The sequence below is a fragment of the Gopherus flavomarginatus genome, chromosome 4, assembly GCF_025201925.1.
Source record: "Gopherus flavomarginatus isolate rGopFla2 chromosome 4, rGopFla2.mat.asm, whole genome shotgun sequence".
Classification (NCBI taxonomy): domain Eukaryota; kingdom Metazoa; phylum Chordata; order Testudines; family Testudinidae; genus Gopherus; species Gopherus flavomarginatus.
This window is the reverse complement of record NC_066620.1, coordinates 143141791-143161089: the sequence shown is the minus strand read 5'-3', so window position 1 is coordinate 143161089 and position 19299 is coordinate 143141791. Positions and strand designations below refer to the sequence as shown.

Here is a 19299-nt window from a genome sequence, read left to right as displayed (position 1 = left end):
CACAATGGCTTGAGAACACTGTACATGAGAAAATACCTCTTCTCCTACGCTATACTGCCACAGCTGTGATAAGACCTTTGTGCTTCATCCCCTTGTGATAAAAGGGGTGGGAGGAGGATTCGGGAGCTGTTGACACAGCATTCCCCACTGACCACCCTTATTCTTCAGAATGTTCACCTCTTCTCCCCAAAAGTCTGGAATCGCTCAAACACACTCATTTGTGTAAACTGCCACACCCTTCCTGTTTGAGAGGGCACTGACAGAGGGCGGAGGCACTTGAGAGTGCAATTTCCATTTAGTGGGAAAGTGTGATGGGGGGCTTTAAGCTACATTGGTCACATAACTGGTCGTCAAGTGATGTGTGGCAAGGTAGCAAGAAGAAATGCTGCTACTTTGCATATCCGGTATTTATGTATTCTTAATGTATGAAAGAACGCCCAAGCTTTCACATGGGTGCCCTTTAACGTGGAGACTGTTAGACTGAACTCTAAAGAAATTTTACCGTATTTTTAATATTTTTCTTAAGATATGAGGGAACAAAGGACTCAGCATGGTGTGTCCAAATTTTTACTGTGTGGGGTTAAAAAATATGGTATACTCTTCTGTCATAGACAGATGGTAAAGGGGAATGTCTCTTGTACCCGTAAAGGGTTAACTAGCTCAGTGAACCTGGAACACCTGACCAGAGGACCAATCAGGAGACAAGATACTTTCAAATCTCGGTGGAGGGAAGCCTTTGTTTGTTTTGTTTTTTTTTTTTGGGGGGGGGGTTGCTTTGTTCTCTCTGGGGGCTAGGAGAGGCCAGACATGCATCCAGGTTCCTTCAATCTTTCTGAAAAAGACCCTTCTGCTAAATTTAGTAAGTACTAGTTAGAAAGGCGGTTTAGTCTTTTGATTATTTTCTTTATTGCAAATGTGTATTTTGCTAGAAGGATTGTACTTCTGTTTGCTGCAACTTGTATTGTGCTGGGGGGGGGAGGATTCTGTCTATTCTCTATAAGCTGAAAGACCCTGTAACATTTTTTCATCTTGATTTTACAGAGACAATTTTTACTTTTTTTCTTTATTAAAAACTTTTCTTTTTAAGAACCTGATTGATTTTTTTTTTTATTTCTTGTGTAAGACCCAAGGGGAGGGGGTCTGCACTCACCAGGGAATTGGTGGGAGAAAGGAGAGAAGGGGGGGAAGGTGAATTTCCTGTTTTAAGATTCAAGGAGTTGAATCACAGGGATCTCCCAGTGTTACCCAGGGAGGGGAGAATCTGGGAGGAAGAAAGGAGGGGGAAATGGCTTATTTCCCTTTGTTGCGAGACCCAAGGGGTTTTGGGTCTTGGGGTCCCCAGGGAAGGGTTTGGGGGCCAGAAAGTGCCCCAAAACACTATATTTTTGGGTGGTGGCAGCTCTATCATTTCTAAGCTAGTAATTAAGCTTAGAGGGGTTCATGCAGGTACCCCATCTTTTGGACGCTAAGGTTCAGAGTGGGGATACTACCTTGACATCTTCACCCTCCATTTATGACCAGTTCTACACATAATAGTTAACTCCCATAAACACTAATTTCCTCCTATCCTTTTACCTGGAAAAATAGTTAGAAATGGTGTTGAGGTTTTAAAATCTAGCTACCAAAAATTATAGCAAATCCCATTAATGTTGTTTAGTAGTAAATTACTACTGACAAGCATTTATGCTTTTCATGCACCAATTAATGCTTAGTTAGCTGCCGAAAACAGAGTTCATCTCAAAATCATAGCTGTTAAAATTTTGTTACTTGTATAATTGACTTATTCAAGGTAGAAATGATGAATGCTGGTTGAGCACACTTGCATATGATGTTGATTATCTATTATTATTCCCCCTCTTAAGTTAAGGAATTAAAAATCAAGTTAAAATAAGAGAAATATTAAGTATAATTTCTTTTCAATAAAACAAACTGGCTAATTAAAATAGCTAAATAAAACAAGACACTGATTCAGCAAACTTGGTCATGGGAGCATTTTTTAAAAACCTCTAAACTTTTTTTGAATATAACAAGAGAAAACAGAAATGTGATATGTATAACTTTGTATTGTGATAAACAAGGTAACTTTCCTTTCTGGTAATAAATGTACTGCATTCCAATAAAATCTTAATAAAGATATTGCAAAAATACCCAGAACTTAATCTAATAGTTTGCTACAGCCAAGAACAATACTGATCGATTTAGTTGTGGTCCAAAGTGAAAATCTACATGTTTACAGGTTAAACCATTGTAAATGCAAGTCATTTGAAAATGTATAGCACATTCACTGATCAGCAGAAGTTGTTCTTCTTAAAATACAAGATTTGCAAGTTCATCACACACGCATATTAAATTAGAAAAACTAATTTTCAGTTAACTATTTTTCATATGTCTTTGTACACAGCCTAATTATTCCTTTATAGTTATTGCTCTATTTCAAAACTCACAAAGTAAGAAAACTAAAACCTCACAAAAAAAGGAAACTTCAAATGTGGAAAAGTTGAAATTGCTATGAAGAAAAGAAAGAAAGAAAAGGTTATTATTGGAACTACTGGTATATGGCACCTGCCAAGTTAAAAGATTACCATACCTTCCTTTAATTTGTTTCCAGGGATGGGTTACATTGCTCTCCATTGCTTCTTTCATCATTTGTGCCAAAATACAGAGAAAAATTAGGTAACTGTTGCTGGACTTATACAGGTCAGGGCTCTGCTGGTCAGAACAGCAGCTTTTCACCAATTCGAGCATAGACAAAGGAGTTTTACTAACACTTGCTAGACCCTTCAGACCAAGCCACGGAATGGTGAAGGAACTATTCTGGAAGAAAAATAAAGTAAAGGCAGGAAATAACGTTAAGTGCTAAATAACTATGTAAATTCCTTCATATAAACAACAAAAGGCCATCTTCATATCACTACTGCCACCCAGAACAAAACGCACTGCACTGTGTACAGAACTGCTTTAGGAAATTTCACTTTTCTCAGCCCTGAGCACAAACGATAATGGAGTTTAACGCATCCCCAAAGTTCCCCCATGACATGAGCAATATCTAGAAATTGAGATTTTCAGAAAGAATATTTTTTGTTACATGGTAGCAATTTATGGGGCATTTCAACCCATGCTGAGCTAAAACAGATTAGAACTTTTTTTCACAAATGTGATTGTTATTTCAAGTGGTTCAGAGCATAAAGTAATTTCTCAGATAGAGGGGTGCACACTTGTAACTCTCGTTTTTCACATATACATCTACTAACCAGATTCTTGCAGTAATACTCCCAGAGTATGGTGACAGTAGGTAGATTCAAGTCCCAGAAGCTACACAGAGTCAAACAGCACTGAAGATGCATTCGTATCTGTTCCTCTAACACAGCAGCCTTATAAGAAAGAAAAAAAAAAAGTTAAAAAAAAAATCATCTAGATTACAAATAACTTCAAGACTTCCAGACTGCTGACAACTTCTTGTATAAATATTATTTCTAGTTATATACTATTATGAGCAGTGAGCTAGAAAATAATGTCTGACAAATACAGCAACAAAGAGTCCTGTGGCACCTTATAGACTAACAAATGTATTGGTGCATGAGCTTTCGTGGGTGAATTCCCATTTCGTCAGAAGCATGTGGTGGAAATTTCCAGAGCCAGGTATAAATATGCAGGCCAGAATCAGTCTGGAGATAAAGAGGTCAGTTCAATCGGGGAGAAGTATAAGAATATACTACAGCTGAGGACTTCCCAATTTTTGTTTTTTCATTTAATATAATTTTACACATTGATAATCTCCGTAAAAGAAGACCCTGAGAATAAATCTAATCTGAAAACTAAGATTCTTCAACTATAACAGTTTCACTCTCCTTTAGACAGAGGAGACATTGGAAAGTGGGTATCTTGCATATAATGTCAAGAATTACAACAGGCCAAGGTATTAGTTTCTCTAGACATCAATCAAGTTGCAGGACTTGTTATACCAAGGACTTTAGGAAGAAAATAAATAGTGTCCATTCTTAGAGCCATAATTTTGCCCACAGGATTATATCTGGGACCTAGCTTTAAAATTCAACAAAAAACAACATTGTGCTCTTCTTTGATTTCAGACCTTCATTATCCCAGTGTCTAATATTACATTAGAACAGCTTTCTACTACAGGATATACATTGTAGATTTTATCTCAAATATAACATGAAACTGTCCTCCAGACTTTATATATCACTGGGTATCATGCACTCTCCATTTAGGATTACTTTTTTTGTTTAATATGAACTCCTGTGCTGCTGGTTATAATCAGAACTTACGAGGGGTTCAAAACCAGATATAATCAAAATGATGATACTATCTAAACATCTCCCCCCATCTTTCATATGTAACTAGTCTTCTTAGCTTATAAACTCTTGATAGTAGGGAGCATGTCTTCTTTGGCATTAATACAGCACTAACTACCTGGGGACCACCATGCTGAGATAAGCCCTGCAGGAATATAAATATTAAATAATATTAATGCCCAACCTCCCAGATATATGTACCACATGAATAGGATCTCATCACTTCTTATCTCTATACTGCCAACAGATGAATGGTTCAACTCTATTGAGTTCTTAAAGATTATTTTTTGCAGCTGCTATTGTAGTTCTCAGGAGTTCTCTGAAGGATGGGTATGTCATCATAACCATTGTGAAATATATGTACGGATAAAAATTTAAGAAGTTATGTATCTATACTGAAAATTACATTCTTAAAGCCTTGGCGCTAAGGCAGGTTACCCACAGGTGACATGCCTTGGACGTGGTCCTTTCAGGCAGAGGGTAACAGATGGTCTATTCATTTGTTGGTTGTCTGCTTCCCAATACAGGCCTATTTGCATACTGAGCCAGGCGCCATTCAAAAGGTTATCTGTGCTACAAGAGAGAAAATTTACAGAAACAAAACAAAACAGCAAAGAGATGTCTTGTTTATGAATGAAGACAAGTAAAGACTTGTATATCTTTGGGGGGCAAAGGAACACACTGGGTCGTTTGCCTGTCTCATTAAAGGAGGATCATAGTTATAAAGCGCTGCAAGGACTTTGAGTGATCATCAAACGACAAGACATGAGAATGCCTAGTTTATTAAGTCCAGGCTCTAGAATGCATGCTATGATTTTATTTCATATGTAATCATTTGTTCCAATACATCTACCTGCTATTACCTGCTATTACTTGAATCTCTATGCTTTGTTAAATATAGCGTATGTTTATAAGGAAACCAAGTACATCTAAGTGCTGCGCGTTAAGTGGAGAGGCAATCTGAGGCAGAACTGGTGAACTAGGCTATACTGTTTCTTTGGAAGCAAATCCGTGAATATTGCAAGTGTCCAGTAGACCAGGGGCTGGACACAGAGACATGCAGAAGGCTCGAGGGTTGTGGTGTGCCAAGCACTAACCTGCAGGGGCTGGTGGAGCCTAGAGTGGAGTGGAGCCTTGTGTTGCCAGTGGCCGGCAGAGTTAGGAAGCTGACCCACGTCAGGAACAGACAGGCTTCCTCATGCTAAGGGTGAAGTGCCTCACAACTCTTGATATCCCCAGTCAGTGTTACACCAACGAAGTGGAGTAATTTGAGGCCAGGCCTGAGCAGTTAATTCCAATTGCTTTATCTTACCATTTTCACAAACAACACTATCCACCCTTCCAGCACCTGTTCCTCCATTTTATTCTGCTCCCTTGATCTGCCATCCTGCTGCACTTCTCTCCTTCCCATACCTACATTATCTAGTCCTTGTGACAGTTATTTTAAATATACCAGAGGATAACTCAAAAGATAAACGCAAGGTGGCCATTGGAAGCCTGGGACAGCAATAGTGAAGACATACATGTCACAGAGTCTGTTGATGAAAAAACCTACTTTATAGGTATTATTTTTATTGGGTTTTGTTTTTTTTTACTGATTCCACACACACACAATATTGAACAATCCCATAGAAGTATTTTCTACACAAAGCTAGCAGCCATTTAATATTAAGTAATGAACCACTTAAACAGAAAATGATCCAGCTGTCATCTTAGACCATTGTCGGTGACCTGAACATATCCCTAAACCATTCTGCAGCTTGGAAGATGGAGTTTTCCTTCTGATGGAAGAATTAGGATTTAGTGTTTTAGAACAATGATCCCCAAAGAGCCTCTTACGGTGTCATTATTAACCTTGTTTAAAAAAAAAAAACAAAACCCACGACTTATATCTGATGGTGGAACCCCAGCTATTTGGAATTCTAAACTGTCTTTCATTCAAAATTTGTTTAACTAGCACATAAAAAGTTTCTTCTACTTTACCTGCATTTTTCTTTAAAAATAAAATCCTACAAAACGCATTCACAACAGAATAAGAACATTTTGTACAAGATGTCAATAAAACTAGCATTGTCTTCTTTGCCTTCAAAAATGCTGGTATAAAAAGACAGAGCAGAGGAAAATGGTTAATAAGATAATACCAAATGTTAAGCATCTAATTCCCATCACAAATTTCTCTAATTTCTCTCACAGTCTTCTGAAATCCTTGATGCATCTATAATGTACATCTTGTACTACACCCTTGATATGGATGCAGTTACGCACACTTTGAAATGTTCAATAAACCATGAAAATAAGAGAGTTAGTTTAGTATTCTGCCAAATGACTTCTCTACACAAAAACAGGTACATGAACATAACTTTCTCACAGCTGCTGCAGGATTACAGATTAAAACCACAGATACTAACATGAATTGAAATACAATTTACAATTTAAATTAAGGTTTGAGGATAAACTTCCTTTGTCGATGTGAAAGTCAATTTTTACAACATATGACCCATTTTTATATTGACTACATTTACATATTCAAGTGTTTAAACAAAATCCAGACAGTACATTCGCACCCTGCACACATGCCTTGGATAGATGTTAAAACAAAGGTAAACCTCTAATAGATTTTCACAGTAGGACACAATTAACAAAAAAAAAAAAAAAGAGAGTCCTCTTAGATAAGATTGGTCTTCATTCAGCAGCCCTGTTATCATACTCTAGGACCTCTCTCCAACATTAAACTGTGCTAACAGTAACTGTTTTTAAATACAAACGTGGTTGTTGATACCCTGCCATCTCTAAGCAAAGTAGTTCATTGTTTTTTCCCCCTCCAAGAGTTGTTCAAGCAAAACTTTGCAGCACTGCCTGATTATAATCTACAGCATAATATCTAGCGCCATTAAAATATATTTCTCTTTTTCTTTTCAGCGGTCAGGAGAACTACATTAGAGCTGTGCTAGCAACAACTGTATTTGTGAGAAACACTACACCCCTTATTATGGCTTCAATCATAGTGTAGAGAAGGCCCAAATGAAAAACCACCTTCCTCTTTCAACCGTATCATATTTCGACATGTTTTTCTCTCAAGTGGGATCAAAAGGGAAATAATCAGCAGGTTTATTCTTATTGCTTAGTATGCAGATAGTCTTACACACATAGAATTATTTTTGTAGCTGTTGTTACAGAAATTACGGTTTGTACCACACAACTGGAGAAGACATATATAGAGCTGCAATGTAACATGTTTAAAAATTTGAAGAACAGCATATTTAAAAGCTCTTTAAAAGGAGGTCAATTCTGACCTCTGGGCCATGAAGCAATGCATTAACAGCTCTGCAGAAAAAAAAAATGATAAAGTATGAAATGAATGCTCAGAAACTAGAACCTTATCAGGAAGAGTTGATTCAAGCCTGTAAGACAAATTGCTCAGCAAGGCAAGTCACCTTCCTGCTGTGATGAGGATATAGCTGAATTTTCAATGCAGTGACTATCTCTCCCATCATGTCTCCTCAACTTGATAGCCTTACATTCAGTGTACAGTTTACATTTTCTAAGCATCCAGCTCTTATTCTGAATACATCTTGTCAAAGTAGCCACATGCACTTCCAGGATAATTATCTTTTCCCTTTATCTGACAATTTAACATCAAGCACAACCACTTTAAAGTAAGTGTAGTCGCTAACAAGAAGCCAACTGTACACTGTCTTAGTTCAGCTACATCAAGGATGTTCATACAATCAAAATAAAGAAACTAAATTCCAAAGACAAAACTTGTTGGTTGGATACTTTGCTTCATGTGCTTTTCAAAAATCACCCCAAACGCTATTCTTTATTCCTCCCTGTACTTACTTGAGCATCAGTGGACCTTTTCAGCAGTTCTTCCACAAAATGCCAGTTGGATTCTACTTGTTTCTGGAAAGGAATGGTTGTCAATGTTAAATATCGGTTTTTCATAGTAGACATTATATAATATTGTAAAACACGGAAACAAGAGTACAAGAGATTTCCTGAAATTTTCCACTTCCTGAAAGCATTTTGCAATAGTTGTTTAAGAGTCCCTTTGCATTTATGTATTCAATTGATATTTCCCCCAACTTTAGGCTATTTTCACTCTCAAAAATAAAATTAAAAAAAATGTGTCTTTATTTCTGTCTTTATAGTGTAAGTGTTACTCTAACCTTGTCAGGAGATTGTATTTTATTTCTATGCATAGTTCTCAGACAGTCACCAAAAACTGGTAAAGAAACAAAATGTTTATACTATTTGTACATCAGTCCCTCTAGTGACAGCTTCCACGTGTAATAAATCTGTATTACAGTTTCTCAAAAGTAACAAAAAGATCAGCAGCCCTCTAAAATGGAAAGGAGAGAAGCAAAGTACAGACTCATTCTTCTCTTTCTTTGCAAATCTTTCACTAACTCATTTTACCTAGGTCAAACAACTGTTTAATGCTAATAAGTGTCAGTCAGTACCAACTTGGTCCAGAGTATAATCTGTTGTCTAGACAAAGTCTAGCTCAAAAGATTGTAGGGTAAATCAAGCAAGGACCATAATTCATCACCTTCATGTCTGACAAGATTGATGGTTGTTTCAAATGGGCATTCAGATCACTTCTACAAAGCAGAAGTATTGAATGGAAAAAAAAGTTCAGACTAAAGACAGTAAAGTTGTTTAAATATCTGGTTATGTAAGGTGTGGAAGAAAAGGGAGACATGTTTTTGTAACCAAGAACATCTGCCAATAAAAATGTACATATAGATTTCTACCACAAACTTGATTACTTAAAGCCCTGATAATCTCTTACTTCCTTTATCTGTTCTACAATATCCACACAGAGGTTCTATGTAACCTTATTTTCCCATTACTTTTCTCTTCTTCACTCCTCTGTTGAATCCTGTCTTTATCTAAATTATAAACTCTTTGGCACAGATGACCTTTATAAATTTGCACAGAGTCCGGTATAATGGACCTATGATTGGGGTTTCCAAATGTAAGACAAAAAATAACTATCCTCTCCTACTTCACATGACTATGGTTCAGTTCAGTGCCTATCCCAGCTAAGAGAGAATTTTAAACACTAACATGTAAAAAGATATACTGCTGTCTACTTTTCAACACTAGTGTCATTTGACAGTTTAGCAGATATCACACTTTTGCATGACAAAAAAACTGTTCAAAGGAACTGCTGATGGAGGTGCTGGTTCTTCACAAATTAATACTAGAGGTCAGAAGTGAACAAAGGATGGGCCTGCAGGAGAGGAGGACAAGGACAAATGAACACAGAACAGAAAGGAACAGCAAAGGGGAAACATACTCCCATTTTGAAAGGTAAAGACATGTCATTCTGTTAGGAAGAAGAGTAGGTAAAATGGGCATATATTAAGGCATGAGGACAGTAAATTTGCTTAGGAATGAGGACAGTAAATTTATTGCCTGAAGTAAGAGAGAAGCAATAGACCTATTAGGATATATCTACACTGGAACAAAGGTAAGTTTAATTTTAAAGGCTTTTCATAGAATATTAAATAAAAATATTAATAAATGTTTCCACTTCATATTTGGCTCTTATATTTTAGACTTTGGTATTATTTTGAACACCAAATAGAGAAAATTGGAAAAGTAAAATTTTGGTTTCATGAACCTCAGAGAGTAAGCTAGTTGAGAATTTTCCTGCAAAACAGATTTTTACCAGAAGATGCTGACTTGTCAACACTGAAATGTTTCACAGAAACAGTTTCAATGAACTTCCAAAAAAACACAGGCAGGGGTCATTGCAAACCTGCCTGGTTTCCTGCCAGCTCACCTGCAGGTTGTTGCGGGGCGCAGGCTTCCAAGGTCCATGGCTCCAGGGCAGTGTTGCCTCAGAATCTAGGACCTCAGGACTTCCAGGGTCCACAACTCTTGGACACTCTACCATGCAAACTGCCCCAGGGCAGGAGATCTCAGGGCTTAAAGGCTCCCTGCTGCAAAGACAGAGAAACTGGCAGCCCTGAGTATTCCAGTTCAAGCTGGGATTGGCTCCTGATTCCTCAGCAGGGAACCTGGAAGCCCTGATAAGCCTAGCTTAGGCAGAGGCTCTCGGGGCTCCTACTCTGGAACCTGGGAGCCCTGGCTCCCAACTGGGTGGATTGAATTAAATCACCAATTTTAACCACGATTTCAATCAGCAAGCAAGAAAACTTGGTTAACCCATCAATTTTAGTCATGGTTTGCATTTCTACTTTAGACTTATTTTTCTATAGAAAGGTTGATTCTCATTGGCTTGTACTTGTTCAAACATGTTGATCTGCAATTAAATATTAGCCTATAGCATAAATTTGGTCCTCCTTTTTGCTTACCAGGAAGATACAATGTAGTGTATCTATATATATTTATTTAAGCAATTATATAGCTTAATTTACACATACTCAGTTTCTTAATTTTTCATCGTGTTAGAAAATGGTCAATGATGCATTTCTTATTTACTATACTATTAATTTTTACTTGTGATTATTTGTCAAGCCCTATTTGGATGGAAATTTAAAGTTAAACAAATAGCATTTTTATTATTAATTAAGACTACCTTAAATGTGATGGATACACATGAAAAAAAAAGTTTAAATACAAAACATGCTTTGATAAAACTAACATTTATTAAACAAAGTAAGAATTGTCCATAATTAATGAATTAAACTGATTCTTCCTGGTCATCAAGTCCATCAAGATTTTAGAACTAGCAGATCTCATTCTTTCATACTTCATTTTTATTCATAAACTGGTACAGAAAAACAAGCTCTTACTTTTTCTACTCCCAACAGGTTTCTTAACTTCAAATGAACAAGTCATTGAATTGAACTAACTGAATAAACTGAAATGAAGAAAATATTCCCTCAGCACTTGCAGCAGAGGCTACTGCTGTCAAAAGCTGGTTTAGCACTTTAATGCCTGGTTGCAGAGGCTTAGCAAGTAACTTCCATCATTCAGTGGTTTGACTTTCTTTAAAATTTAGTAGCAAATATGTACTGCTTAATATTATTTATATAATTTAAATTATTTTAATAGATTACAATATAACATAGCTTGCCAATTTATTTTAAATACGTTTTAAAAATATTTTAAACAAAAAAACCATTTTTTTATTATTGGTTTTTATCTACCCTAGTTACCAAGCTCCAGGTTTCTGGCTCAATTTTCAGAACCATACATTCTGATTATTGTTATGCAAAAAAAAACTGTTATTCCAAACCAGAATTAAATTTTGTTCAGAATTTCCCCAAAAGTGGAAATTCCAGCTTTCAGCCAGCTCTAGTAAACCCATCAAGATGTCTGTCCAGCCCAGATTCACAGACAGTATATCAGAAGCAGCACAGCTAGCGTCCCATAGCCAAAGTTCACACCATAAATATATAAGGCTTCTTAAAACCAGTGTCCAAATAACAGTTGGGCGGGGGGAAAGGGGCAGGAGAGATTGGAAGACTTCTTACAGCCAAAATCAAAAACAGGAAAATCACCAGGTCTCCTTTACACTACTTCCAGGAGAAATCTAGGGTGAAATCCAAGGCCTCCGTAGAAACTGATGCTAAAATTCTCACTGAATTCAATGTTTAAGTTTTCACTCTTAGTTGGCCTGGTCTACATTATGCGTTTAAACTGAATTTAGCAGCGTTAAACCGATTTAACCCTGCACCCGTCCACACAACGAGGCCCTTTATATCAATATAAAGGGCTCTTTAAACTGATTTCTGTACTCCTCCCCGAGAGGAGCAGCGCTGAAATCGGTATTGACATGTCGGATTAGGGTTAGTGTGGCCACAAATCGACTGTATTGGCCTCCGGGCGGTATCCCACAGTGCACCATTGTGACCGCTCTGGAAAGCGATCTGAACTCGGATGCACTGGCCAGGTAGACAGGAAAAGCCCAGCAAACTTTTGAATTTCATTTCCTGTTTGCCCAGCATGGAGCTCTGATCAGCATGGGTGGCGATGCAGTCCCAAATCCAAAAAGAGCTCCAGTATGGACCGTATGGGAGATACTGGATCTGATCGCTGTGTGGGGAGACAAATCTGTTCTATCACAGCTCCGTTACAAAAGATGAAATGAGAAAGCATTTGAAAAAATCTCCAGGCTATGATAGACAGAGGCCACAGCACAGTGCTGTGTGACAAGCGTAACGGAAAGCCAAAGAATCAAATGGACGCTCAGGGAGGGAGGGAGGGGGTACTGAGGACTCCAGCTACCCCACAGTCCCCGCAGTCTCCAAAAAGAATTTGCATTCTTGGCTGAGCTCCCAATGCCTGAAGGGTCAAAAACATTTTCCCAGGTGTTTCAGGGTATATGTTGTCAATTTACACCCTTCCCCCCTCCCCGAAAGAAAAGGGAAAAAAAAATTACTCGTCTTTTTTCAATGTCACCCTAAGTATACTGCACGCTGCTGGTAGATGGGGTGCTGCAGCGCTGAACACCAGCATCCCCTTTCCGGTGGCAGACGGTACAATATGACTGCTATCCAACGTCATCATCAGCCCGTGAGTGCTCCTGGCTGGCCTCAGGTGAGATCGGCCGGAGGCACCTGGGTAAAAATGGGAATGACTCCCGGTCATTCTCGGTAGATGGTACAGAATGGCTGGTAACCGTCTTCATCATAGCAACTGGAGGCTGAGCTCCATCAGCCCCTCCCCTTTCATGTCTAAAGAAAACATTCTGTACTGCCTGGACTATCATAGCACTGGGAGGCTACGCTCCTTTCCCACCCCCCCCAACCCTTTAATGTCCTGCCTGGACTATCATAGCGGCTGGAGGCTTCCTCCCCCTCATTTTATCTCACTAAAAAGTCAGTGTTTCTTATTCCTGCATTCTTTATTACTTATCACACAAATGGAACGGTAGCCCAGGAGGGTTGGGGGAGGAGGGAAGCAATGGGTGGAGTTGTTGCAGGGGCACCCCCTAGAATGGCATGCAGCACATCATTTCTGCGGGATCACTGGGGCTCCGACACGGAGCGGCTGTGCCATCTGGTTCTCTAGTACACTTGCCCCACATTCTAGGCAGGACTGACTCTATTTTTAGACAAAACATAAAGAAGGGAATGACCCGAGGAGTCATTTCCATTTTTGTCCATGCGCCCCTGGCCGACCTCAGCGAGGCCAGCCAGGAGCACCCATGACAGTAGCAGAAGGTACAGAACGACTGATAACCGTCATCTCATCGCTAATTTACAATGGCATAGCAGACAGTGCAATAGGGATGGTAACCGTCTCTGCTACCTTGCAAAGGCAAATGAATGCTGCTGTGTAGCACTGCAGTACCGCCTCTGTCAGCAGCATCCAGTACACATACAGTGACAGTGACAAAAGGCAAAACGGGCTCCATGGTTGCCATGCTATGGTGTCTGCCAGGGCAATCCAGGGAAAAAGGGCGCGAAATGATTGTCTGCCGTTGCTTTCACGGAGGAAGGATTGACGACATTTACCCAGAATCACCCACGGCACTGTTTTTGCATTGGGATCTCAACCCAGAATTCCAATGGGCGAGGGAGACTGCGGGAACTACGGTATAGCTACGGGATAGCTACCCACAGTGCAACGCTCCGGAAATTGACGCTAGCCTCGGTACATGGACGCACACCACCAAATTAAAGTGCTTAGTGTGGCTGTGTGCACTCAACTTTATACGATCTGTTTTACAAAACCAGTTTATGTAAATCGGAATAATCCTGTAGTGTAGACATACCCTAAGTCAATCCAAACTCAGAGGGAGAATGACATCCAAAAACCCAACACATTCCCTCTTATGGTCTCAATTTTCTCTGCTCATTAAGAGAACTCATCTCATCTGAATTCAGCTAAATGTCCCGCCCCCCCCCATTGCATTCCTCTGTTATCTTGGCAGTGAGGGGAGACAACTGTTTAAAACCCATCCCTGCCAGCCAATACGTAGTTTCTACACACCTCATTTCAAACCCAGTGGCTCCCAAGCCAAAAAGATTAGTCCTGAGACTGGCAGAGTCCAGTAACCATCAACCATACCCATCGTGTAAGCATTCATCATGCAGCTTAAAGCCAAAACTTCAGCTGCAACCTTTGGAGTCCATCGGCAGCAGCTTTTCCAGGTGTAGACAAAAGCGCTCTCCTCTCCTAGCTTACCTGGCAGAGCTGTGCTAAGTTTCTCTGCTGGAAGTCACTCTTTTCATATCTTATACAGCAGTCACTTCAGACAATTCAAAGGCAAAAATCTCCAGCCCCAAGTAATTCTGACTATATTTCCATAGCCATAGCAGTATTAAAACTGACCCCTGCAATGTTCAAAAGTGACGATTTTTCTCTCCAAGCCCTATTTGGTTTTTAAATGTATGAAAGTACTTTTCAGAATAATGTGGCGTGGTCTGTGTTTCAGTTAGAGAAAATACAAAAATAGGTGGACTGTGCACCCCTCCTCACTCTGAGAAATGAAGACTGGATAGTTCCCTATATGGGCAACAGAGGAAATGGACACAATTTTCCTGTTTAAATCTACATCAGGGGTTGGCAACCTATGGCACACGTGCCAAAGATGACATATGAACCAATTTTTAATGGCATGCTGCTGCCTGCCGGGATCCCAGCTGCAGGCCCCGCTCAGCCCGCTGCCGAACCCAGGACTCTGGCAGGCAGCGGTGTGCCATTAAAAATCCTGCCCAGCCCAGGCTGCTCTTCTCTGCTCCCGGCCCACCACTTTCTCCTGCAGGGCCAGGGTGCAGAAGGCCTGGTCTACACTAAAAAAATTATATTGGTTTAACTCCGTTAGTCAGGTGTGTGAAGCACCCACACTCCTGAGCGGTGTTGTTAAACCAGCCTAAGTCCCCATGCAGACAGTGCTAGGTCGATGGAAGAATTTTTAAGGTAAAAATGTCAAAGGTGGACCTTTCTGGCAGTGGATTCATTTATTGTCCATTAATCATTAGCAGTTCTCTGCCTTCCTGCAGAGGAGTAACCCCTCAGGACTGAATTAATGTTTTGTACCTGTGTAGCAGACAACTGATAGTATTCAAATAGAGCTACTCACAATGTTTTTTTTGTGTGTGTTCTTTTTTTAATCTGGAATCTCGCACATTCTTCACATTGATCATGAAATTAATCTAATTAAAGATTATTATGATGCATTTGCACAAGGGGGGCAAGTTAAGCTTCCACAAGCAAACTTAATCCTCACACTTGCTAACTTTTGAGTGCTTGACTTTGCAACCTTAACGTTCTTTTACAGTAGTTTTTATGGGTGTAGTATATACTGTGTGCCTGGGTCTTACATGTAATGCCTGAGATGAATGTAAATCTTACTTACTTATTAAATCATCATTAAAGTAATGAAAGATTCAGACAAAATTATAATACTCCTAGAAGATTCTAAAATATTCAGTCTGCTTTCGAGGACGGATGCATTGAGGTCTTCTTAAACCACTATGCAAAAATCAAGTGCTCACATCCTGAACTCAAACCTTTGCTTCATGAGTTGAATTGTCTTGATTTACTAATGAATAACCCCTGTGCTCTCTCCCACAAACCAGCTCCTGAAATAATGGTGATCGTTTCTAGATTCTAAAGGGAGCTGTGTCTAATCTTTGGCCAAAGGGAAGGAATACATGCTTTGGGTTTGTAAACTGGGAAAGATATTTAGAGAGAAAGACGATCTTAGTTCATCTCACTGCTTCACTTTGACTGTGACATTTGTTAACAACAAGGCTGGAAGAAGCCCAAGAAAATATACCTAATTTTCCTTGTCTGACAAAATGTCTTCAACATGAGGGTACTCTGGTCGTATCATCCTTCCCCTCTCTCCTATGTCCTAACTGCACCAATTGACTAATCCTACACTTTGGACAACCCCCATTTTCCCAAGTACCCATACCTTTTGTCTCCTTTAAAATTGTCCTTAAATCCTACTTCTCCTGTGGAGCCTTCCTTTGTTGTTTTTTATTATTTGCATTTTGGTAGTGTCCAGTAGAGCTGGCCAGGAAACATTGTTCTTGTCCCAAAAGTTTTTGAGATTTCCAAAAAATTTCCTACCCATAATTGGACAAAAGTTCAAAATTTCAAATTTTTGCAAACCAAAAATCTGAAAAATAATTTGCATCAGGTCAATTGAAACATTTCATTTCAATAATTTGTAAAAATTTTGTTTATATTTTGTCTTTTTTTAATTTATTTTACTATAAATTAAATTTCAAAGCAAAGTCATTTGGAATTGAAAACGAGAACTTTTTCATTTTTGAAAACGTAAAAACAGGATGTTTTGACAATCTAAAATGTTTTTTTAAAAAGGTTTCAAAATGGGAAGTTTGGGTACGTCTACACTACGGGATTATTCCAATTTTACATAAACCAGTTTTGTAAAACAGATTGTATAAAGTCGAGTGCACGTGGCCACACTAAGCACATTAATTCGGTGGTGTGCGTCCATGGTCTGAGGCTAGCGTCGATTTCTGGAGCGTTGCACTGTGGGTAGCTATCCCGTAGCCATCCCATAGTTCCCGCAGTCTCCCCCGCCCATTGGAATTCTGGGCTGAGACCCCAGTGCATGATGGTGCAAAAACAGTGTCGTGGGTGATTCTGGGTAAATGTCGTCACTCATTCCTTCCTCCGTGAAAGCAACGGCAGACAATCATTTCACGTCCTTTTTCCCTGGATTGCCCTGGCAGACGCCATAGCATGGCAACCATGGAGCCTGTTTTGCCTTTTGTCACTGTCATCGTATGTGTACTGGATGCCGCTGACAGAGGCGGTACTGCAGCGCTACACAGCAGCATTCATTTGCCTTTGCAAGACAACAGAGATGGTTCTCAGTTGTTCTGTACTGTCTGCCATGCCATTGTATATTGGCGATGAGATGACGGTTATCAGTCGTTCTGTACCGTCTGCTGCTGTCATGGGTGCCCCTGGCTGAGGTCAGCCAGGGGCGCAAAGACAAAAATGGGAATGACTCCCTGAGTCAATCCCTCCTTTATGTTGTATCTAAAAATAGAGTCAGTCCTGCCTAGAATATGGGGCAAGTGTACTATAGAACCAGAAACCACAGCCGCTCCGTGTCAGATCCCGCAGAAATGATGAGCTACATGCCATTCTAGGGGGTATCCCTGCAACAACTCCACCTGTTGCTTCTCTGCTCCCCCAACCCTTCTGGGCTACCACTGCAGTGTCTCCCCATCTGTGTGATGAAGTAATAAAAAATGCAGGAATAAGAAACACTGACTTTTTAGTGAGATAAAATGAGGGGGAGGAAGCCTCCAGCTGCTATGATAGTCCAGGCAGGACATTAAACAGTGCGGGGGAGAGGAGCGCAGCATCCCGCTGCTATGATAGTCCAGGCAGTACAGAATCTTTTCTTTACACATGAAAGGGAGGGGGCTGATGGAACTCAGCCCCCAGTTGCTATGATGCAGACGGTTACCAGCCATTCTGTACCATCTACTGGGAATGACTGGGAGTCATTCCTGTTTTTACCCAGGCGCCCCCGGCCAACCTCACCTGAGGCCAGCCAGGAGCACTCACGGGCTGATGATGACGACAGATAGCAGCCATATTGTACCGTCTGCCACCGGGGAGGGGAGGGGAGAGGATATTGCTGTTCACTGCCGCAGCATCGCGTCTACCAGCAGCATTCAGTAGACATAGGGTGACACTGAAAAAAGTCAAGAAACGATTTTTTTCCCTTTTCTTTCACAGGGGTGGAGGTGTGGTAAATTGACAAGCTATACCCTGAACCACCCCGGACAATGTGTTTGACCCTACAAGCATTGGAAGCTCAGCCAAGAATGCAAATACTTTTCGGAGACTGCTGGGGACTGTGGGATGGAAATGAAATTCAAAAGTTTGCGGGGCTTTTCCTGTCTACCTGGCCCGTGCATCTGAGTTCTGACTGCTGTCCAGAGCGGTCACAATGGTGCATTGTGGGATACCACCCAGAGGCCAATACAGTCGATTTGCGGCCACACTAACCCTAATCCGATATGGTAATACCGATTTCAGTGCTACTCCTCTCATCGGGGAGGAGTACAAAAACCGGTTTAAAGAGCCCTTTATATTGATATAAAAGGCCTCGTTGTGTGGACGGGTGCAGCGTTAAATCGGTTTAACGCTGCTAAAATCGGTTTAAACGCGTAATGTAGACCAGGTCTTTGTTAAAACTGCCTCTTTTCTGCAAATGATTTTGGTTTAGGTGAATTGGTTTTTCCAACAAAAAAAAATGTTTTCAGTCAAAAATGTCTCTCCAGCTTTAATGCTGAGAGGCCTCATTGAAGACTGATGCCCTGTTCTATCTGTCTAGGTACTTATATGGCCTCCATATAACTTTAGTGTCTCAGCCCTCACACTCTTTAATATGTTCATCCTCACAATGGCCCACTATGAGTTAGGGAAGCGCAATTGTTCCCATTGAATAGATGGGGAGCTGAGGCACACCGACACTGGTGAAGTAGAAAATTGAATCCTGGTCTCCTGTATCCCATGTTAGTGCTAAGTGATGGACTATCTGTCCCTCTTTTTGGGCTTGGCACCATAGATAGAAGTAATAAGTCCATGCCCCCAAACAAATTATAATATAAATAGACAAGATAAAAGATAAGAGAAAGGAAGTATTCTTATCTTTATTTTATGGCTAGGGAACTGAGGCAGAGAGAGAGAGAGAGAAAGGTCAAAGAGGAAGTCTGTGGCAGAGCCATGTTATGACACCATCTTTTCTAAGTCCTGTCCAATACCTTAATCATAAGACTGTCCTACATACTTCCATCTTGGTATTTGCAATCTTCTGTGTGTTGGGACTATTATCTTGTGCATCAGATTTTTCTGAGTTTGGCTGTAATCTTCTCCACAGATCTCACCTTTTAGTTACCTTACAGAGTTCTGTGTATGCTTACAAAGTTCTGTAAGCAATTACAACATTTTGTCACAAACCACAGGAGCTCAGTTTCAGAGTGGTAGCTGTGAGTGCTAATTTCTCTCTTTTTGAATTACAGCCTGGAATCTTCCTTGAAAATAAGGGGCTGAA

At 40.0% G+C, this 19299-nt stretch overlaps 1 protein-coding gene across 1 annotated transcript in view; it reads right to left on the bottom strand.

Annotated features, from left to right (window-relative positions):
• Window positions 1-19299, bottom strand: part of MMS22L (MMS22 like, DNA repair protein) — a 158136-nt gene that overhangs the window by 94080 nt on the left and 44757 nt on the right. The window contains exons 11-13 of the mRNA XM_050949231.1: window positions 8154-8216; window positions 3252-3371; window positions 2588-2814 (exon numbers count right to left, since the gene is read on the bottom strand). Coding sequence (XP_050805188.1) covers window positions 2588-2814; window positions 3252-3371; window positions 8154-8216 — 410 coding nt within the window. The remainder of the gene's footprint in view (window positions 1-2587; window positions 2815-3251; window positions 3372-8153; window positions 8217-19299) is intronic.